Genomic DNA, 14,623 nt, shown 5'->3' with positions numbered 1-14,623 from the left:
AAAAAAACTTTTTTCAAAAACGGCAAATAATTAGTTCTCCAAATTAAAGTAAAAAAAAGATTTTTTTTAAAACGGCAAACAACTAGTTTTCAAAATTGAAGTATTTTTTTTCAAAAATGGCAAATAACTAGTACAAGGTAAAGTGATGGCAGAGAAAGCACCTAGATGGATCATTCCTCAAGATGGTAGAAGAAGAAGGCTACGTTCCACATCAAGTGTTTCATGCTGATGAAAGCGGCCACACCATTCCATCAAGCCATCAACGACCATCACAAAGGTCAATAAAACGACCTTATTACACTGTAGTTTATTTATTTATAATACCATATAACATGTATTATACGTAAAATAAGGTACATTTTGTGTAGTTTTAAGGCTTAGAAAATTAGAAAATGATGTTTTATGGGGACCTGGGAACGGATTATTCTCATTTTAATGGTTTCCTATGGGAAATTAATGTTTGGGATACACACTTTTCGCCTTACACACTCTGTCTGGGAACCAATTACGTTTGTAAGCAAAGGCATGAAAAAGGGTGGTCGGGTGGGCTACATGATGTGCTAAAGAGCTTGTAAGAACGTGGCGGCAAGTGAAAATGATGCGTTTTGGATGAAGGGGAAACAGTTGATCAAGCGTCGGGTTCTCCGCTGAATCGAACCCAATCGAGGGTTGGGGCCTTTTCAACCAAGTTCCTTGTTTTCTTTTGAAATGTCAGCCCGCCATTGAGCTCATTCACTGGCTGAACATTCAGTGCGCTTGTTAAACGTCAAGCAGGCTATTATGTGTCTTGTGTGCGAGTGTTTACGAGCTGCAGTCGCAAAGCGTTTTTCTCGCCGTGCGACAACAAATTAAAAGCGACGTTTTTGCTAACAATCCTTAAATCGAATGAATCAGCGCCGCAACTTATTACAAAGTTTCCAAGCTCGGTTAAAAAAAACAAAAAAGTACAATGATACCTTGGCTTACCAACTTAATTGGATCGCAGAAAGTGTGTGTAAGGTGAAAAGTGTGTATTCCAAACATTCATTTCCCATAGGAAACCATTAAAATGACAATAATCTGTTCCAAGGTCCCCATAAAACATCATTTTCAACTAAATAAGCTTTAAAACTACACACAACATACCTTTTTTATGTATAATAAATGTGTCTATTTTCTCACCATTTCTTTAGTTTTTTGTTTCAAGCTATGTCATCTCCCTTTCGTGTGTGTGTGTGTGTTTCTGTTTCAGTGACCCCTCCCCCACTCATTGAGGCACTCCGTGTGTTTCCCGAAAAATAGTCCGTATGCCAAGGTTATATTCTCGCAAAGTTAATGTTCGTGAGGCGAAAAGTTCATTCGCTAAAGCGTTCGTAAGGCGAGGTATGTGAAAAGGTTGGTTTACGTGGCTTTGGAAGTGGAAGAAGCTTAGCTCGTGGGAAAGGAAATGTAAGGGGGAGGCAAAAGGGGGGAGGCAAAAGGGGGGAGGTACAAAAGAAAAGCAGACGTCAAATATGGAGAGGGGGAAAAAAATACAAATAAAATATTGTTTGATTTTCAACACTGAGCAAAATGTCTCTCTCTATCTGCGTCCCCCCTTTCTCTCCCTCCTCCTCCCCCACCATTAACGGATGCTGTCACCAGTGTCGAGCAACATCTGGATCTTATTTGTCTCGGGAACGACTCAACTTAAAAAACGAGGGGGGGAGGGGGGGGGAGTTGAGGGTGATCTAAGTTACTTCCAGGTTGAGTGAAGACCTAGCTAGATATCTGTTAGCTATCTATTAGCTGGCGAGCTTTCTGAGTTACTTAGCTATCTATTAGCTGTCTATTAGCTAGCTAGCTAGCTTTCTATCTGAGATGCTTCCGGGTTGAGTGAAGGCCTAGCTAGCTATCTATTAGCTGTCTATTAGTTAGCTAGCTTTCTATCTGAGTTACTTCCGGGTTGAGTGAACATTGGCGCGTGTGGCTGCCGCTGCTGACCCGCAGAAAAAATATCCTGTGACTGTAAAGTGTCCTTGAGAGTTTTGAAAGGCGCTTAGAAATGAAATGTATGATGATTATTATTGATAGCAGCACTTGAGTGGCTTTTAACTCGTGTGGCCTCCTCGCCCGTCACGCTAAGCAAAAGTGGGCCACTGGGTGGTTGGAAATAACTCCATCATGTCTCCCTCAGCAGCCTTTGAGGATTACGGACCCCCAGCCACTTCGCTCTCGTTCTCTTCCCTTCAGTGAGGAGAATAAGGCAGAAGGCCTTGCTTTCATCTCCTGCATGCAGAACCACTTTGATGATGATTTCGCGGGTGGACGTGGCTCAATAGTTTCAACTTTATTGAGAGGTTAAAAGATCCCATCAATCAGGCTCCACAAATAACCCGCACATCTGTACACTTGATGCAAAAAGCTATCAACCCAGATGAACAAAACACAATTGATGAGGAACTAGGTAAAATTATGGCGGAGAAAGCACAGCAATTTCACTCCGATATCGTCAATAGGCAACCTCGAAGTTCGTCATTCATTGATGATTTCAAGGCTAGCGAAAGTCGAGAACTTTAAGCGTCGTACAGGGATTCATGGTGTCATTCGTCATGGTGAGGCAGCCAGTTCTAATGATAAAGCTGCCAAAGCTTCAAAGGAATCATTCCTCAAGATGGCAATACATTCCATCAAGCTATCAACGACCATCACAAAGGTCAATAAAATGACTTTATTATACAGTACCGTTTATTTCTTTAATTATAATACCATAGCAATTTATTATACATAAAATAAGGTATATGTTTTGTAGTTGTAAGGTTTATTTAGTAGAACATGATGTTTTATGGGGACCTGGGAACGGATTATTCTCATTTTAATGGTTTCCTATGACAAATTATTTTTTGGGATACACACTTTTCGCCTTACACACTCTATCCGGGAACCAATCAAATTCGTAAGCCAAGATTTCACTGTAGTTAAAATAAAGAGAAAGATTTAATCGGGAGATTAAACTATTGAGCGATTAACTTCATGTTTCACCACAACAGAGGTAAAGTTTTTTAATTTTAATGTTTATTTTTATTTTTGCACATATGAAGATTAAACGGCTTTGAATTTCAATTGAAAGGCAAAACAGTTGCCTATCTATTCCAGCAGGAGGATTTTGGGAGATTAAAGTGAGGCTGGCGAGAACACAAAAGCCCCAAGCAAAACACACACACAGACAAATGTTTCCTAAAGCACAAAAATGCATCAAAATATGCAGCAAATACATTTTAGAATCAAATTATTGTGCAATGAATGAGAATTGTGAATAATGTAAACTAAAATTAAAATAGAATTAAGAATAAAAATGGTCTTTTAACTCATTCACTGCCAGTCGATGTGCCAGGGTTTTTGTCATTAATAATATTCTTCTGTTAAGACTTTTCGGAATTTGAAAAGTTTGTACGAATTGACGCTTGTAAGTAAGTAGCGCATTGTATTTTATTTCCTTTAGTATATTAAAATTTATTTCATAAGAAGATGAATCGATGAGAAGGTTTCTTCAGCCGTCATCTGTACAAAAGTGAAGGTTTGGGACGTTTCGCCTCCTATCCAAGAGGCTTCGTCAGCCAACTAAAGTCTGACTGGTCGTATCGGCCCCATTTATATATATCCCTAATGTCCAGACCTGGTGGCGCCGGACACAGCTATGATAGGTCCCTACTCTCAGGTTGGGGGGGGCGCGGGACCCCCCCCTGTGGCCCCACTGATTGTTCCTACATTCCTGACTAACGATTGGCCTATTACCCCCACTCCCCCCGGTATCACCTCATCAGCATAACGACCCTCATCAGCATTGCGAAAGTTGCCTAACCTGTTTTGCCTGAGCAGGCTATTGTATGAACGATCCAAATTGAACCTCACACCACCAGACCGGTTTAATGAAGGATTTTGTTGTTTTATAAGAATCGCTTCTTTTACCCCCCTTTCAAACCATCTATGTTCTTTCGCTAAGATTTTAACCTCATTGTCGTCAAATGAGTGGTTGCTAGCTTTTAGGTGCAAATGTACTGCCGATTGAGGCCCACTAGTATTATCCCTGCGATGTTGATAAAGTCTTTTTTTGAGAATTTGTTGAGTCTCCCCAATGTACTGCTCTTTACAATTTTCATTCTTACAATGTATGGAATAAACTACATTACTTTGTTTTTCATTTGGTAGCCTATCTTTTGGATGCACTAATTTTTGCCTTAACGTGTTTATCGGTTTGAAATAAGTAGGAATTTTATGTTGCCAAAGGGCTCTTTGTAATTTTTCAGAAACTCCTGCAATGTACGGTACTGCTACTCCTCTCCTTTTAGAATCTTGAGAATTATTGGTTTCGTTCGCTATTCTTTCTTTCTGACATTTGTTGAATGACCACTGAGGGTACCCACAGTTAGTGAGTGCTCTCCTGATATGTTTTGACTCCTTTTCTCTACCTTCAGTGCTAGTTGGTATTAGTTTAGCCCTATGCTGGAGGGTTCTGATAACTCCTAGTTTATGTTGTAAAGGGTGGTTAGAGTCAATTTGGATCGTTCATACAATAGCCTGCTCAGGCAAAACAGGTTAGGCAACTTTCGCAATGCTGATGATGGTCGTTATGCTGATGAGGTGATACCGGGGGGAGTGGGGGTAATAGGCCAATCGTTAGTCAGGAATGTAGGAACAATCAGTGGGGCCACAGGGGGGGGTCCCGCGCCCCCCCCAACCTGAGAGTAGGGACCTATCATAGCTGTGTCCGGCGCCACCAGGTCTGGACATTAGGGATATATAAATGGGGCCGATACGACCAGTCAGACTTTAGTTCGCTGACGAAGTCTCTTGGATAGGAGGCGAAACGTCCGAAACCTTCACTTTTGTACAGATGACAGCTGAAGAAACCTTCTCATCGATGGACCACTCCTGTACGACTGAGAGCTTACACAGACATAAGAAGATGAAATATTTTCCTGTTGAGACTTTTCGTAATTTGAGAAGTTTGTGTGAAGTGACGTTTGTAAGTAGCGCATTCTATTATGTTTTATCTTTCGTATCTTGAAATTTATTTCGTAACTAGTGGTAATATTAGAGAGCGAGAGATAGCTGGAAGAAAGTGGTGTGTGTGCCCCCCCCCCAATTAAATACAGTATATATAAAAACATTTATCTAGGTATCTAGCTCTCTAGTTCTCTAGCTAGCTAGCTAGCACTCTAGCTATCTCTCTCTGGCTATCGAGCTAGAAAGTTAGCTAGCTAGCTCTCAAGTTGGCTAGCTCTCTAGCTAGCTATCTCTCTAGCTAGCTAGCTCTCTAGCTAGTTAGCTAGAAAGCTACCTAGCTAGCGCACTCGCTAGCTAGCTACAAAGCTAGTTAGCTGGCTCTCTAGCTAGCTAGCTCTCGATATAGCTATCTCTATTTAGTTATCTCTCTAGCTAGCTATCTTGCTAGCTATCTCTATCTAGCTATTTCTCTCCAGCTAGTTCTATAGCTATCAATGTAGTTAACTAGCTAATAGATAGCTATCCAACTAATAGATAGCAAATTGATAGCTAGCGAGCTAGCCAGTAAACAACGACGTGTAGCACCAGAAATGGTAAAAATATGTTCTCACAGAGAAAAATTCTTTCAAGGTTGCGATTTTGGGACATGAGTCCATTTTGCGCGTTTGCCTGGAGCCCAAAACTGCCAAATGTCTTCGGCTTTTCCCGAGACGAAAAAGCAGGAATGTCTCCCGAGAAGGACAGAATGTGAGGACGCTAATCCGGCAAACAGATGTTTGGGAGATCATGGAAGAATGCCGGCTTGCCCAGAGGACGCGGATTAGCGGCACGGAAGCGCTAACAGGAACTCGGGAGGGGCGCATCCATGTCAGCCAGTCAAAGCATCGCAACGTCAAGTCCTGTCTAATCCGGCAAACAGATGTTTGGGAGATCATGGAAGAATGCCGGCTTGCCCAGAGGACGCGGATTAGCGGCACGGAAGCGCTAACAGGAACTCGGGAGGGGCGCATCCATGTCAGCCAGTCAAAGCATCGCAACGTCAAGTCCTGTCGTCATTTGCATTCTTTTTTTTTTTTTGGGGGGGGGCGAGCAGCTGCGCTTGAAACGTTTTGTTTTCACGTTTTTCAGATGACCAAGGCGGTAAGGGGGGGGGGGGGGGGGGCGGGGCGGTCGACACGCGCAGCTGCATGCGGACGTCGCATCCTGACAGGATGTGGCATCCCGGAGCAAACACAGCAGGAATTTTGAAAAAACTGGGAAGGGGGGCGAGTTCACTAGGTCACATGCGTCCAGCTGAAAATGACATCAATCGTTTTAGACCATACGTAGTGGGGACATTTTGGACAAGTCGGTGTGTATACATGTGTGTGTTTGTATCACTATCTTTGAGAGGACCTCTATAATTTTATACTATACGTAGTGGGGACATTTTGGACAAGTCTGTGTGCATACATGTGTATATATATATATATGTGTGTGTTTGTGTGTGTGTGTGTGTTTGTATCACTGTTTTTGTGAGGACCTCGATAATTTTATATCATACGTAGTGGGGACATTTTTGACAAGTGTGTGTATATATGTGTTTCTGTGTATGTATATGTGTATGTTTGTATGACTATTTTTGTGAGGACCTCAAAATTATATACCATACGTAGTGGGGACATTTTGGACAAGTGTGTGTGTGTACATATGTGTGTATATACGTGTGTGTTTGTGTGTGTGTGTGTTTGTATGACTCCAATCAAAATTGCTTCGAGGCCTCAAGCAAATATTCCCCAATAAAATGTCATAATCCATAATCCATTCTTGGTTTGCTAATCCTGGTCGGATTAGGCAATATTTCACGAGCGCCCCTCCCCCTCCCCCATCAATGGTACAAAGTGGGTTTCTAGGTCATACGATACCGTATGCAGGCTGCCTATGAATGTCATGGATGCTAAAAATAGCACGCGGGGACAGTTTGGAGTGTGCGTTTCGGGCCTGCGCGAGTGAGCTCATTCGCGGCGGCGGCGTTCCTCGGGCCAAAAGGAGGAACCTGCCGTCGGATGTCATCGCAAGGTTTTTGTCACCTGCGCCGACAATTGAAGGCCTTGGGGGGACCAGAGCCGTTTTTGTCTGTTTTTTGCTTCCTTCCATTTTGGGTGGGGGTTTTTTTTGAAGGTAAGACAAAATAATATAAGACAGATAAATTAATTAATTCATTCATTCATGAATAAATATACATAAACAAATATAGATTAATAATTGAGGATAGACAAATAAATAAATAAGGGAAAATAATTAAAGACAGACAGATGAATAAATGAATAAATAAACAAATAAATGAATAATAAAGACAGAAAAATAATTAAAATAAACAAATAAACAAATAAATAAATAAATAAAAAATACATAATTAAATAAAGACAGAAAAATAATTAAAAACACAGGTAATAAATAAATGATTGAGGGTGGGTGAATAATAATGACAGACAGATGAATAAATAAATGAATGAATACATGTAGACGGAAAAATAATTAAAGAAAGACAGAAAAATAATTAATAACAGACAGAGAAATAAATAAAGTGAAAAATGGTTAATAAATAAATCTGGAAAAATAATTAATGACAGACAGATGAATGATGAATACTAAATGAATATAGAGAGAGAGAGACAGGCAGGCAGACAGGCAGGCAGGCAGGCAGACAGGCAGACAGACCTCGAGCACGGGTCCGGCGCCCAGGATGATTCGCTCGACGCCGCTGGCGAATCCCTTCTGGCTGAGGGCGGTCAAGTGATGGATGAGGAAGTTGGCGCTCTGCGTCTTCCCCGAGCCGCTCTCGCCCGAGATGACCAGGCACTGGTTGCGGCGCCGCCGCAGCATGGCGCGGTAGGCCGCGGCGGCCAGCGCGAAGATGTGCGGCTCGGGCCGGCCCGGCGGCCGCCCGTCGTCGTCGTCGTACAGCTTGACGTACTTGGGGTTGTAGACGGGCAGGAAGCGGAAGGGGTTGAGCGCCAGCAGGATGCTGGCGCCCACGTAGGTGTAGATCTTCTCCTGGCGGAAGCGCGCCCGCAGGCCGTCCAGGAGGGCGCGCTCCGTCAGCTCGGCCAAGGCGCACAGATCCGCCACTGGCGCCGGCGGCTGCTGGCTCCCCGCCGCCGGCTGGGCCAGGAGGCCCCGCTCCGCCAGGCGCCGCCGCTCCTCCGTCACCGCCAGCCACATGTGGAGGCTTCCGCCGTAGTGGATGGAGCCGTCCACGTTCTTTTCCCGCAGCAGGAAACGGTAGTCGTCGTCCGCGCCGCCGCCGCCGCCGCCTCGCTTCTCCAGGGCGCTCCGAGGCCACAGCATCATGCGCTGCACGGGGCAGTCGCCCGGGTTGAGGACCCACTCCTCGCCGCCGAACTCCTTGACCTCGGCTAGCACGTAGCATTTGCTGCGCTCCAGGCGCAGGCGCTCGATGAGGCGCTCGATGGCCTCGGCCGCCGTGGTGTTCTTGCGGGCCGCCACGGGGCAGTAGATGGTGCCCTCCGCCAGGGGGCCCGGGTACACGCGAAGGGTGAACTCCCGGTCCTCCGGCAGCCGCCGCCGCCGGGCGTCGGAGCCGCCGACGCCGTCTTGGAAGCTCATGGTGGCGCAGCCGCTCCCATTAGCGCCGCGCTCTCTCCGGGCGAGGACTCAGGACATTCCCATCTGAGGGAGACAGAGGCGTGTTGAGGGCGAGCTAGCTCATTATTTCTGATGATACCTCGGCTTACCATCCGAAAAGTGCGTATCCCAAACATTTATTTCCCATAGGAAACCATTCAAATGAGAAGAATCCGTTCCCAGGTCCCCATAAAAACATCATTTTCTACTTCCTAACCCTTAAAATGACACAAAATATACCTTATTTTACGTATAATAAATGTGCCATGGTATTATAAATATATATAAATAAAGAAATAAACTACCGTATAATAAAGTCGTAATGATAAAGCTGACTGCCTGGCTGTTAGCTGGCTATCTTTTAGCTGAGCTAGAAAACAAGATATTAAATAAATAATTAAAGACAGACAGATACATAAATGAATAAATAGATTTAAACAAAGTTTTAAAAAGGGGCAGAAACTGTGTTTGAGTGTATGTTGTAAATAGCGCCACAGATGATGAGATCATGTGATCGCGACGAGTGCCAAGATGAACACACAAAAGAGAGACTTAACAATGAACTCATTCACTGCTCACTGCTCACACAGAAAGTTCATTGACAGCAACAAGGACGGCGCCCACCAAAATGAACTGCAACAATGAACCAAAATAATATGAAGCAGACAAACAAACGCAACAAAAAGAAATTCTTGCTCAGTTGAAATCAAAGCAAACCTCAGTACAGTCACACCTTGCCTTACCAACTTCATTGCTTCCCACGCGGAGTCTGGAAGGCAAAAAGTGTGTATCCCAAACATTAAGTTCCCATAGGAAAACATTCACATGAGAATAATCCGTTCCCAGGTCCCCATAAAACATCATTTTCTACTTTTCCAAGCCTTAAAACTACACAAAATATACTTTATTGTATGTATAATAAATGTTTAGGTGCTTTCTCTGCGATCATTTTGCCTACTTCCCCAGCAAATGTGTTCTGTTTAGCTGGGTTGATAGCTGTCAAGTGTCCAGATGACTTGCGCGGGTTATTTGTGGAGCCCGATTGATGGGATCTTTTAACCTTACAGTCTACACTCTGCTTTTGAACTCTCAAAGTTGAAACAAGTCCAATTTTCACTGTTTTCTATCCATTTTCTCACTCTCTCTCTCTGTCGTCTGCTTGTCTCTTTCATGTGTAACCCCGCCACCCCTCACTGCTGCGTTCTTGACCAATCACGTGGCTTTAACCAAAGACGCCATTTTGTTTTTGGGAGAACGACCTCACTCTCTCTCTGTCTGTAACCCCTACACCCTCACTGCTGCGTTCTTGACCAATCATGTGGCTTTAACCAAAGACTGGGGGCGGGGAATAGAGGACAAAACAGTCGGCCACCATTTCCTCATTAGAACGGGCTCGTTCGCCAACGACACATCACTCATTGTGGCAACTCTGTGTGTATCCCAAAAAATAGTTTGTATACTAAGGTTACATTTTCATAAATCTAACATTCGTAAACCGCAAAGTTCATAAGCCAAGGGGTTCGTAAACCAAGGTATCACTGTGTTTATATATATATATATATATATATATATATATATATATATATATATATATATATATATATATTTATACCATACGTAGTGGGGACATTTTTGACACGTCTGTGTATACATGTGTGTGAGTGTATATATGTGTGTGTGTGTGTGTGTGTGTGTGTGTGTGTGTGTGTGTGTGTGTGTGTGTGTGTGTGTGTGTGTGTGTGTGTGTGTGTGTGTGTGTGTGTGTGTGTGTGTGTGTGTTGAGGGTTAAGGAATGCTGAGGTTTGGTGTTTATTGCTGTTCCACTGGCGAGAAGCAAGCGCAAGAATGAGGGAGGAGAGCGGAAGAGGAAGAAAAGAAGAAGAAAAGAATTCACAGCAAAAGGCTTTTGTTTTTCCAACCAACTCGCGTTTTCAAGGCAAAACGTGGACGCAGTCATTTTCGGGTAACAACGGGTTGTTTTGTTTCGTTTTACAAGTAGTTTTTCTCACCCGGCGTTTATTTTTCATTCGGTGGCAGCATTTTCGACATCAGTCATTGGCTGAAAGCGTACTTTGGCTCTTTTGTTTCATTGTTATTTGATTTCATATTTGAAAAGAAAAGATCTCATCACCAAAAACAGCATCCAAATCATTCCTAAACGAAAAAAAGTAGAAATCTATGAAAAAAAATTAATCCCTTTCACAGCGCCGGCGTGTGTTTTATGGATGTCAAGTGGATTTTAGCGAGCATTAGCGTCAATACAGTGAGACCTATGACCCCCCCCCCTCCCAATCCCTTAAAATTGAACCATTACTCCAAGTAGGGCTTTTGCTTTATCGTCCGAGAATCTGCAATTTCCTAGATTTCATAAATCTGCGCAGTTTCCAGAAATCAGGAGTGCTTTCCAAAAACTTGTGATCACATTTATTATTATTATTAGCATTATCATCATCATTATTATTATCGTTATTATTATAATTATTATTATTATAATCATTATTACAATTGTTATTACTATAGTCTTTATTGTTATAGTCTTTATTGTTATAGTCGTTATCTGGACCTCACAAAACCATTGAAACAGGAATGTGTGTGTGTGTGTGTGTGTGTGTGTGTGTGTGTGTGTGTGTGTGTGTGTGTGTGTGTGTGTGTGTGTGTGTTCCCGTGCGTAAATTCCAACGGGGACTGAATCCACAGACGGCAACAGCGTATGACATCATCCCTAAATTGGCGTTATTGATCCCCACCCTGAAAAAGGGGCCACCGAGGGAGCATCTGGGAGCACCTGTTGCCATGGCTACCGCCATGCACTTGCCGGAAATCAATCTGAGGCGGCACGCCTTCAAGACCGACACTTTGAGCCGACAATTGAATTAGGCCATATTGCATTTGGCTTGAATCCGTGATATGAATCCATATTTTGGTGATATTTTGTTTATTCTGTCGCCGTTGTATTTGTTTTTTTTTTCACGTTTAGATTTATTTGCTATTCATTTCTTGGGTGGGTTTTTTACGGGACAAGGGACAATTTTTGGTTGATTTTCTCTTGGAACAACTCAGTTTGTGTACTTAGCTAGTTAGCTAGCTATTAGCTGTCTAGCTGACTGTAAGCTTTATCTATATTCGCTATTTATTTGCTATCCATTAGCTAGCTTGCTATTAGCTGCCTAGCTGACTGCAAACTGTCTAGCTGTTGACTATCTGGCAATCTATAGTTGCTATTTATTTGCTATCCATTAGCTAGCTAGCTTTCTATCTATTTGGGTTACTTCCGGGATGAGTGAACGCTGGCGCGTGTGGCTGCCGCTGCTCATCCACAAAAAAAACTGAACCTGTGACTTTGACAGTTTTTAAATGTATTATTATAATTATTATGATTATTATTAAGGGAGAGTGGACGGGTTGGGAATGATGGCAAGCAGGTCTTTGCGCAGCTCTAAGCGCTCCATCATTTCCATTGATTTTTCGGTGACCGGCTCAGCTGCCGGTTGGCCTGGCAGCCGCGCGCCTTTGATCGATAACACCGCATTAAAACGATCAATAATGAGATTACATTTGGGAAACGCTTGGATATTTTTTTTTTCTTCCTCTAACCGCGAAGCGTACGGCGAATCTTTGAATAAGTTTAGCTTTTCAATTTGATATGCAATGCTAAAAGTTAGCTACATCGGCGTCAATGCTTGCTATGAAATAACATATTAACAAATTCGACAATGTGTTTTTGTCAATAAAAAAAGCATGTTAGCATAACAAATGTTAGCAGGAATGCTAAACTCATTAGCCTCGGATATAAAATCGTCAAGCTTTTGTCTTTGTTGTTGTTTTTTTGGTACTTAGGTTGTGAGCTTCTGCATCAGTCACTCTTCTGAAAACATCACTTCAACTCGAGCCAATCATCATCGTCATCATCACAGCATCATCTTCCCGGATGCAGTTGCCATGGCAACAGACCAGCCTCTCTTTCTCTCGCCCCTTTTTCCAGCCTCCAATTGGCGACGCCAGCCCGAGACAAACTGAAAACTGCACTGGGGAGAAGGTTTGGAAGTCGTGGGGGGGTCGGGTGTCAAATTCCCTTGGCGGGAATTATGCCCCCCCCCCACACACACACACACACACACACGTACACACACACACACACACACATGTGACTCACAAGCGACACGTATCCAAGATGGCATGATGGCACGTGAGCATGTGTGTTAGGGGTGGTGGGGGGGGGGGCAGACAGAGAGAAAGAGTATCAATGACATGGATTAGGTCCACCCCATTTAGTTCCAAGAATGCATCCATTAAGCCGTACGCATCGCGCACAAGGGATGAGCCTTGGGGCATTTTACGCACACACACACACACACACACACACACACACACACACACACACACACACACACACACACACACACACACACACACACACACACACACAAGTCCTCACTTGTCAAAATGTGTGTGTGTATATATATATATGTCAAAAATGTCCCCACTACGTATGGTATAAAATTATAGAGGTCCTCACAAAAATAGTCATACAAACATACACACACACACATATATATACACACACTTGTCAAAAATGTTCTCACTACATATGATATAAAATTACAGAAGTCCTGACAAAAATAGTCATACAAACACACATATACACACACACACACACACACACACACACACACACACACACATGAATACACACGCTTGTCAAAAATGTCCCCACTACGTCTTGGCTTTGTGTCATGCAATAAGTGACCAAGTCCTGGAGACAAAACACATCTGCACACACACACACACACAGACACACATGAAGCACGAAGCACGTAAGATATGTTGTGCAGATGCTGCCACCCCCCCCCCCCCCCCGCCATTTTTTCGGCCACCAAATCCATTTAGCGAGCGCTTTTGTCTCGTGTGCGTCTTCCCCGCAGGGGCTGCTGCTCTCCTTTCTACTTCCTGTCAGTCAGAGACGAAGCCAGCGAGTCATTGTAACACCAAAACCCCCCCAAGACAGCTTCTTCTTGTCCAAATACGGAATGCGGGCTGACTGAGCTCGTCACATGATCGGTCGTTAGGATCAATTAATGTCCATGCGATCAACCGAGGGGAGATGATCAAAATGGCCGCCCGACACGTTTGCACAAATGTTTCCGATCAACTGCACTCAGCTCACCTTGACCACACAAAGACGCGCATTCGCATCATGTTAACGCGCCTTGACCACAACCCGCACCCCCCCCCCCCCTTCATTTTAGCCGGCCAATCAGAGCGCTCGATTCGCCAAGGAGAGCATAGAAGTAAGTGAGGTGAGGACAAATCGTGTCACAAATTCATTTTGTAACGTACAGTAATACATTTCATTTCTAAGCACCTTTCAAAACGCTCAAGGTCACTTTACGGTCATAGGATAAGTTTTTTTTCTGCGGGTGAGCAGCGGCAGCCACTCGCTGCAGCGTTCACTCAACCCGGAATAACTCAAATAGATAGAAAGCTGATAGGAGAACGAAGACCCCATTTGGACCACCGCCCTGAGGGTCCTTCGCCTCATCTGAACCGGATCGCTCGTCTCAACTTGTCGACAAGCTAGCCGCGGGGTTCCCACGCAAACAATGACACACGAGTCTTCATTGAGCCTGACATGTTATATTTTGGGAATGTTAGGGGGGGGGGGGGGGGTCCGGGGGTACCTGAGGCAACGCAGCCCAAGCGCGGACTTTCACTTGGTTTGGAAGAGCTTTAAACGCGTCGATTCGGTGAGCCGTCACCGAGTGTGACCGGCTCGGGAATGCTTGCCCTGAAATAAATTGCCTTTCCCTGTACAGGTTTGCCTCGAGAATCATTCGAGTCATTAGTCATGTAATGGAAATGCCATTTCCATTTAATAATAATAATAATAATAATAATAATAATAATTATTATTATTATTATTATTATTATGGTTATTATCATTACTACCTGGCTGGCTAGCTAGCTAGGTACCTACCTAGTTGGCTATCAATTTGCTATCTATTAGCTATTTGGCTGCCTCGCTAGCTATCTA

General features: G+C 43.7%; 1 protein-coding gene across 4 annotated transcripts in view; it reads right to left on the bottom strand.

The window, feature by feature from the left end:
- The window catches only part of LOC148897354 (unconventional myosin-IXAb-like), a 52,550-nt gene that overhangs the window by 36,079 nt on the left and 1,848 nt on the right, over positions 1-14,623 (bottom strand). For all 4 annotated transcript variants that reach the window (XR_016114928.1, XM_088995924.1, XM_088995925.1 and 1 more), the window contains exon 2: positions 7,666-8,637. Coding sequence is in view for 3 of the 4 variants with exons in the window: in XM_088995924.1 (XP_088852050.1) it covers positions 7,666-8,574 (909 nt within the window). In the remaining variant the exon portion in view is untranslated. The remainder of the gene's footprint in view (positions 1-7,665; positions 8,638-14,623) is intronic.

The sequence above is a fragment of the Hippocampus bargibanti genome, linkage group LG05 (genome assembly GCF_051943395.1).
Source record: "Hippocampus bargibanti isolate YZ-2025 linkage group LG05, ASM5194339v1, whole genome shotgun sequence".
NCBI lineage: Eukaryota > Metazoa > Chordata > Actinopteri > Syngnathiformes > Syngnathidae > Hippocampus > Hippocampus bargibanti.
Note: the sequence above shows the minus strand (reverse complement) of the source record. Positions and strands in the feature narration are given on the sequence as shown.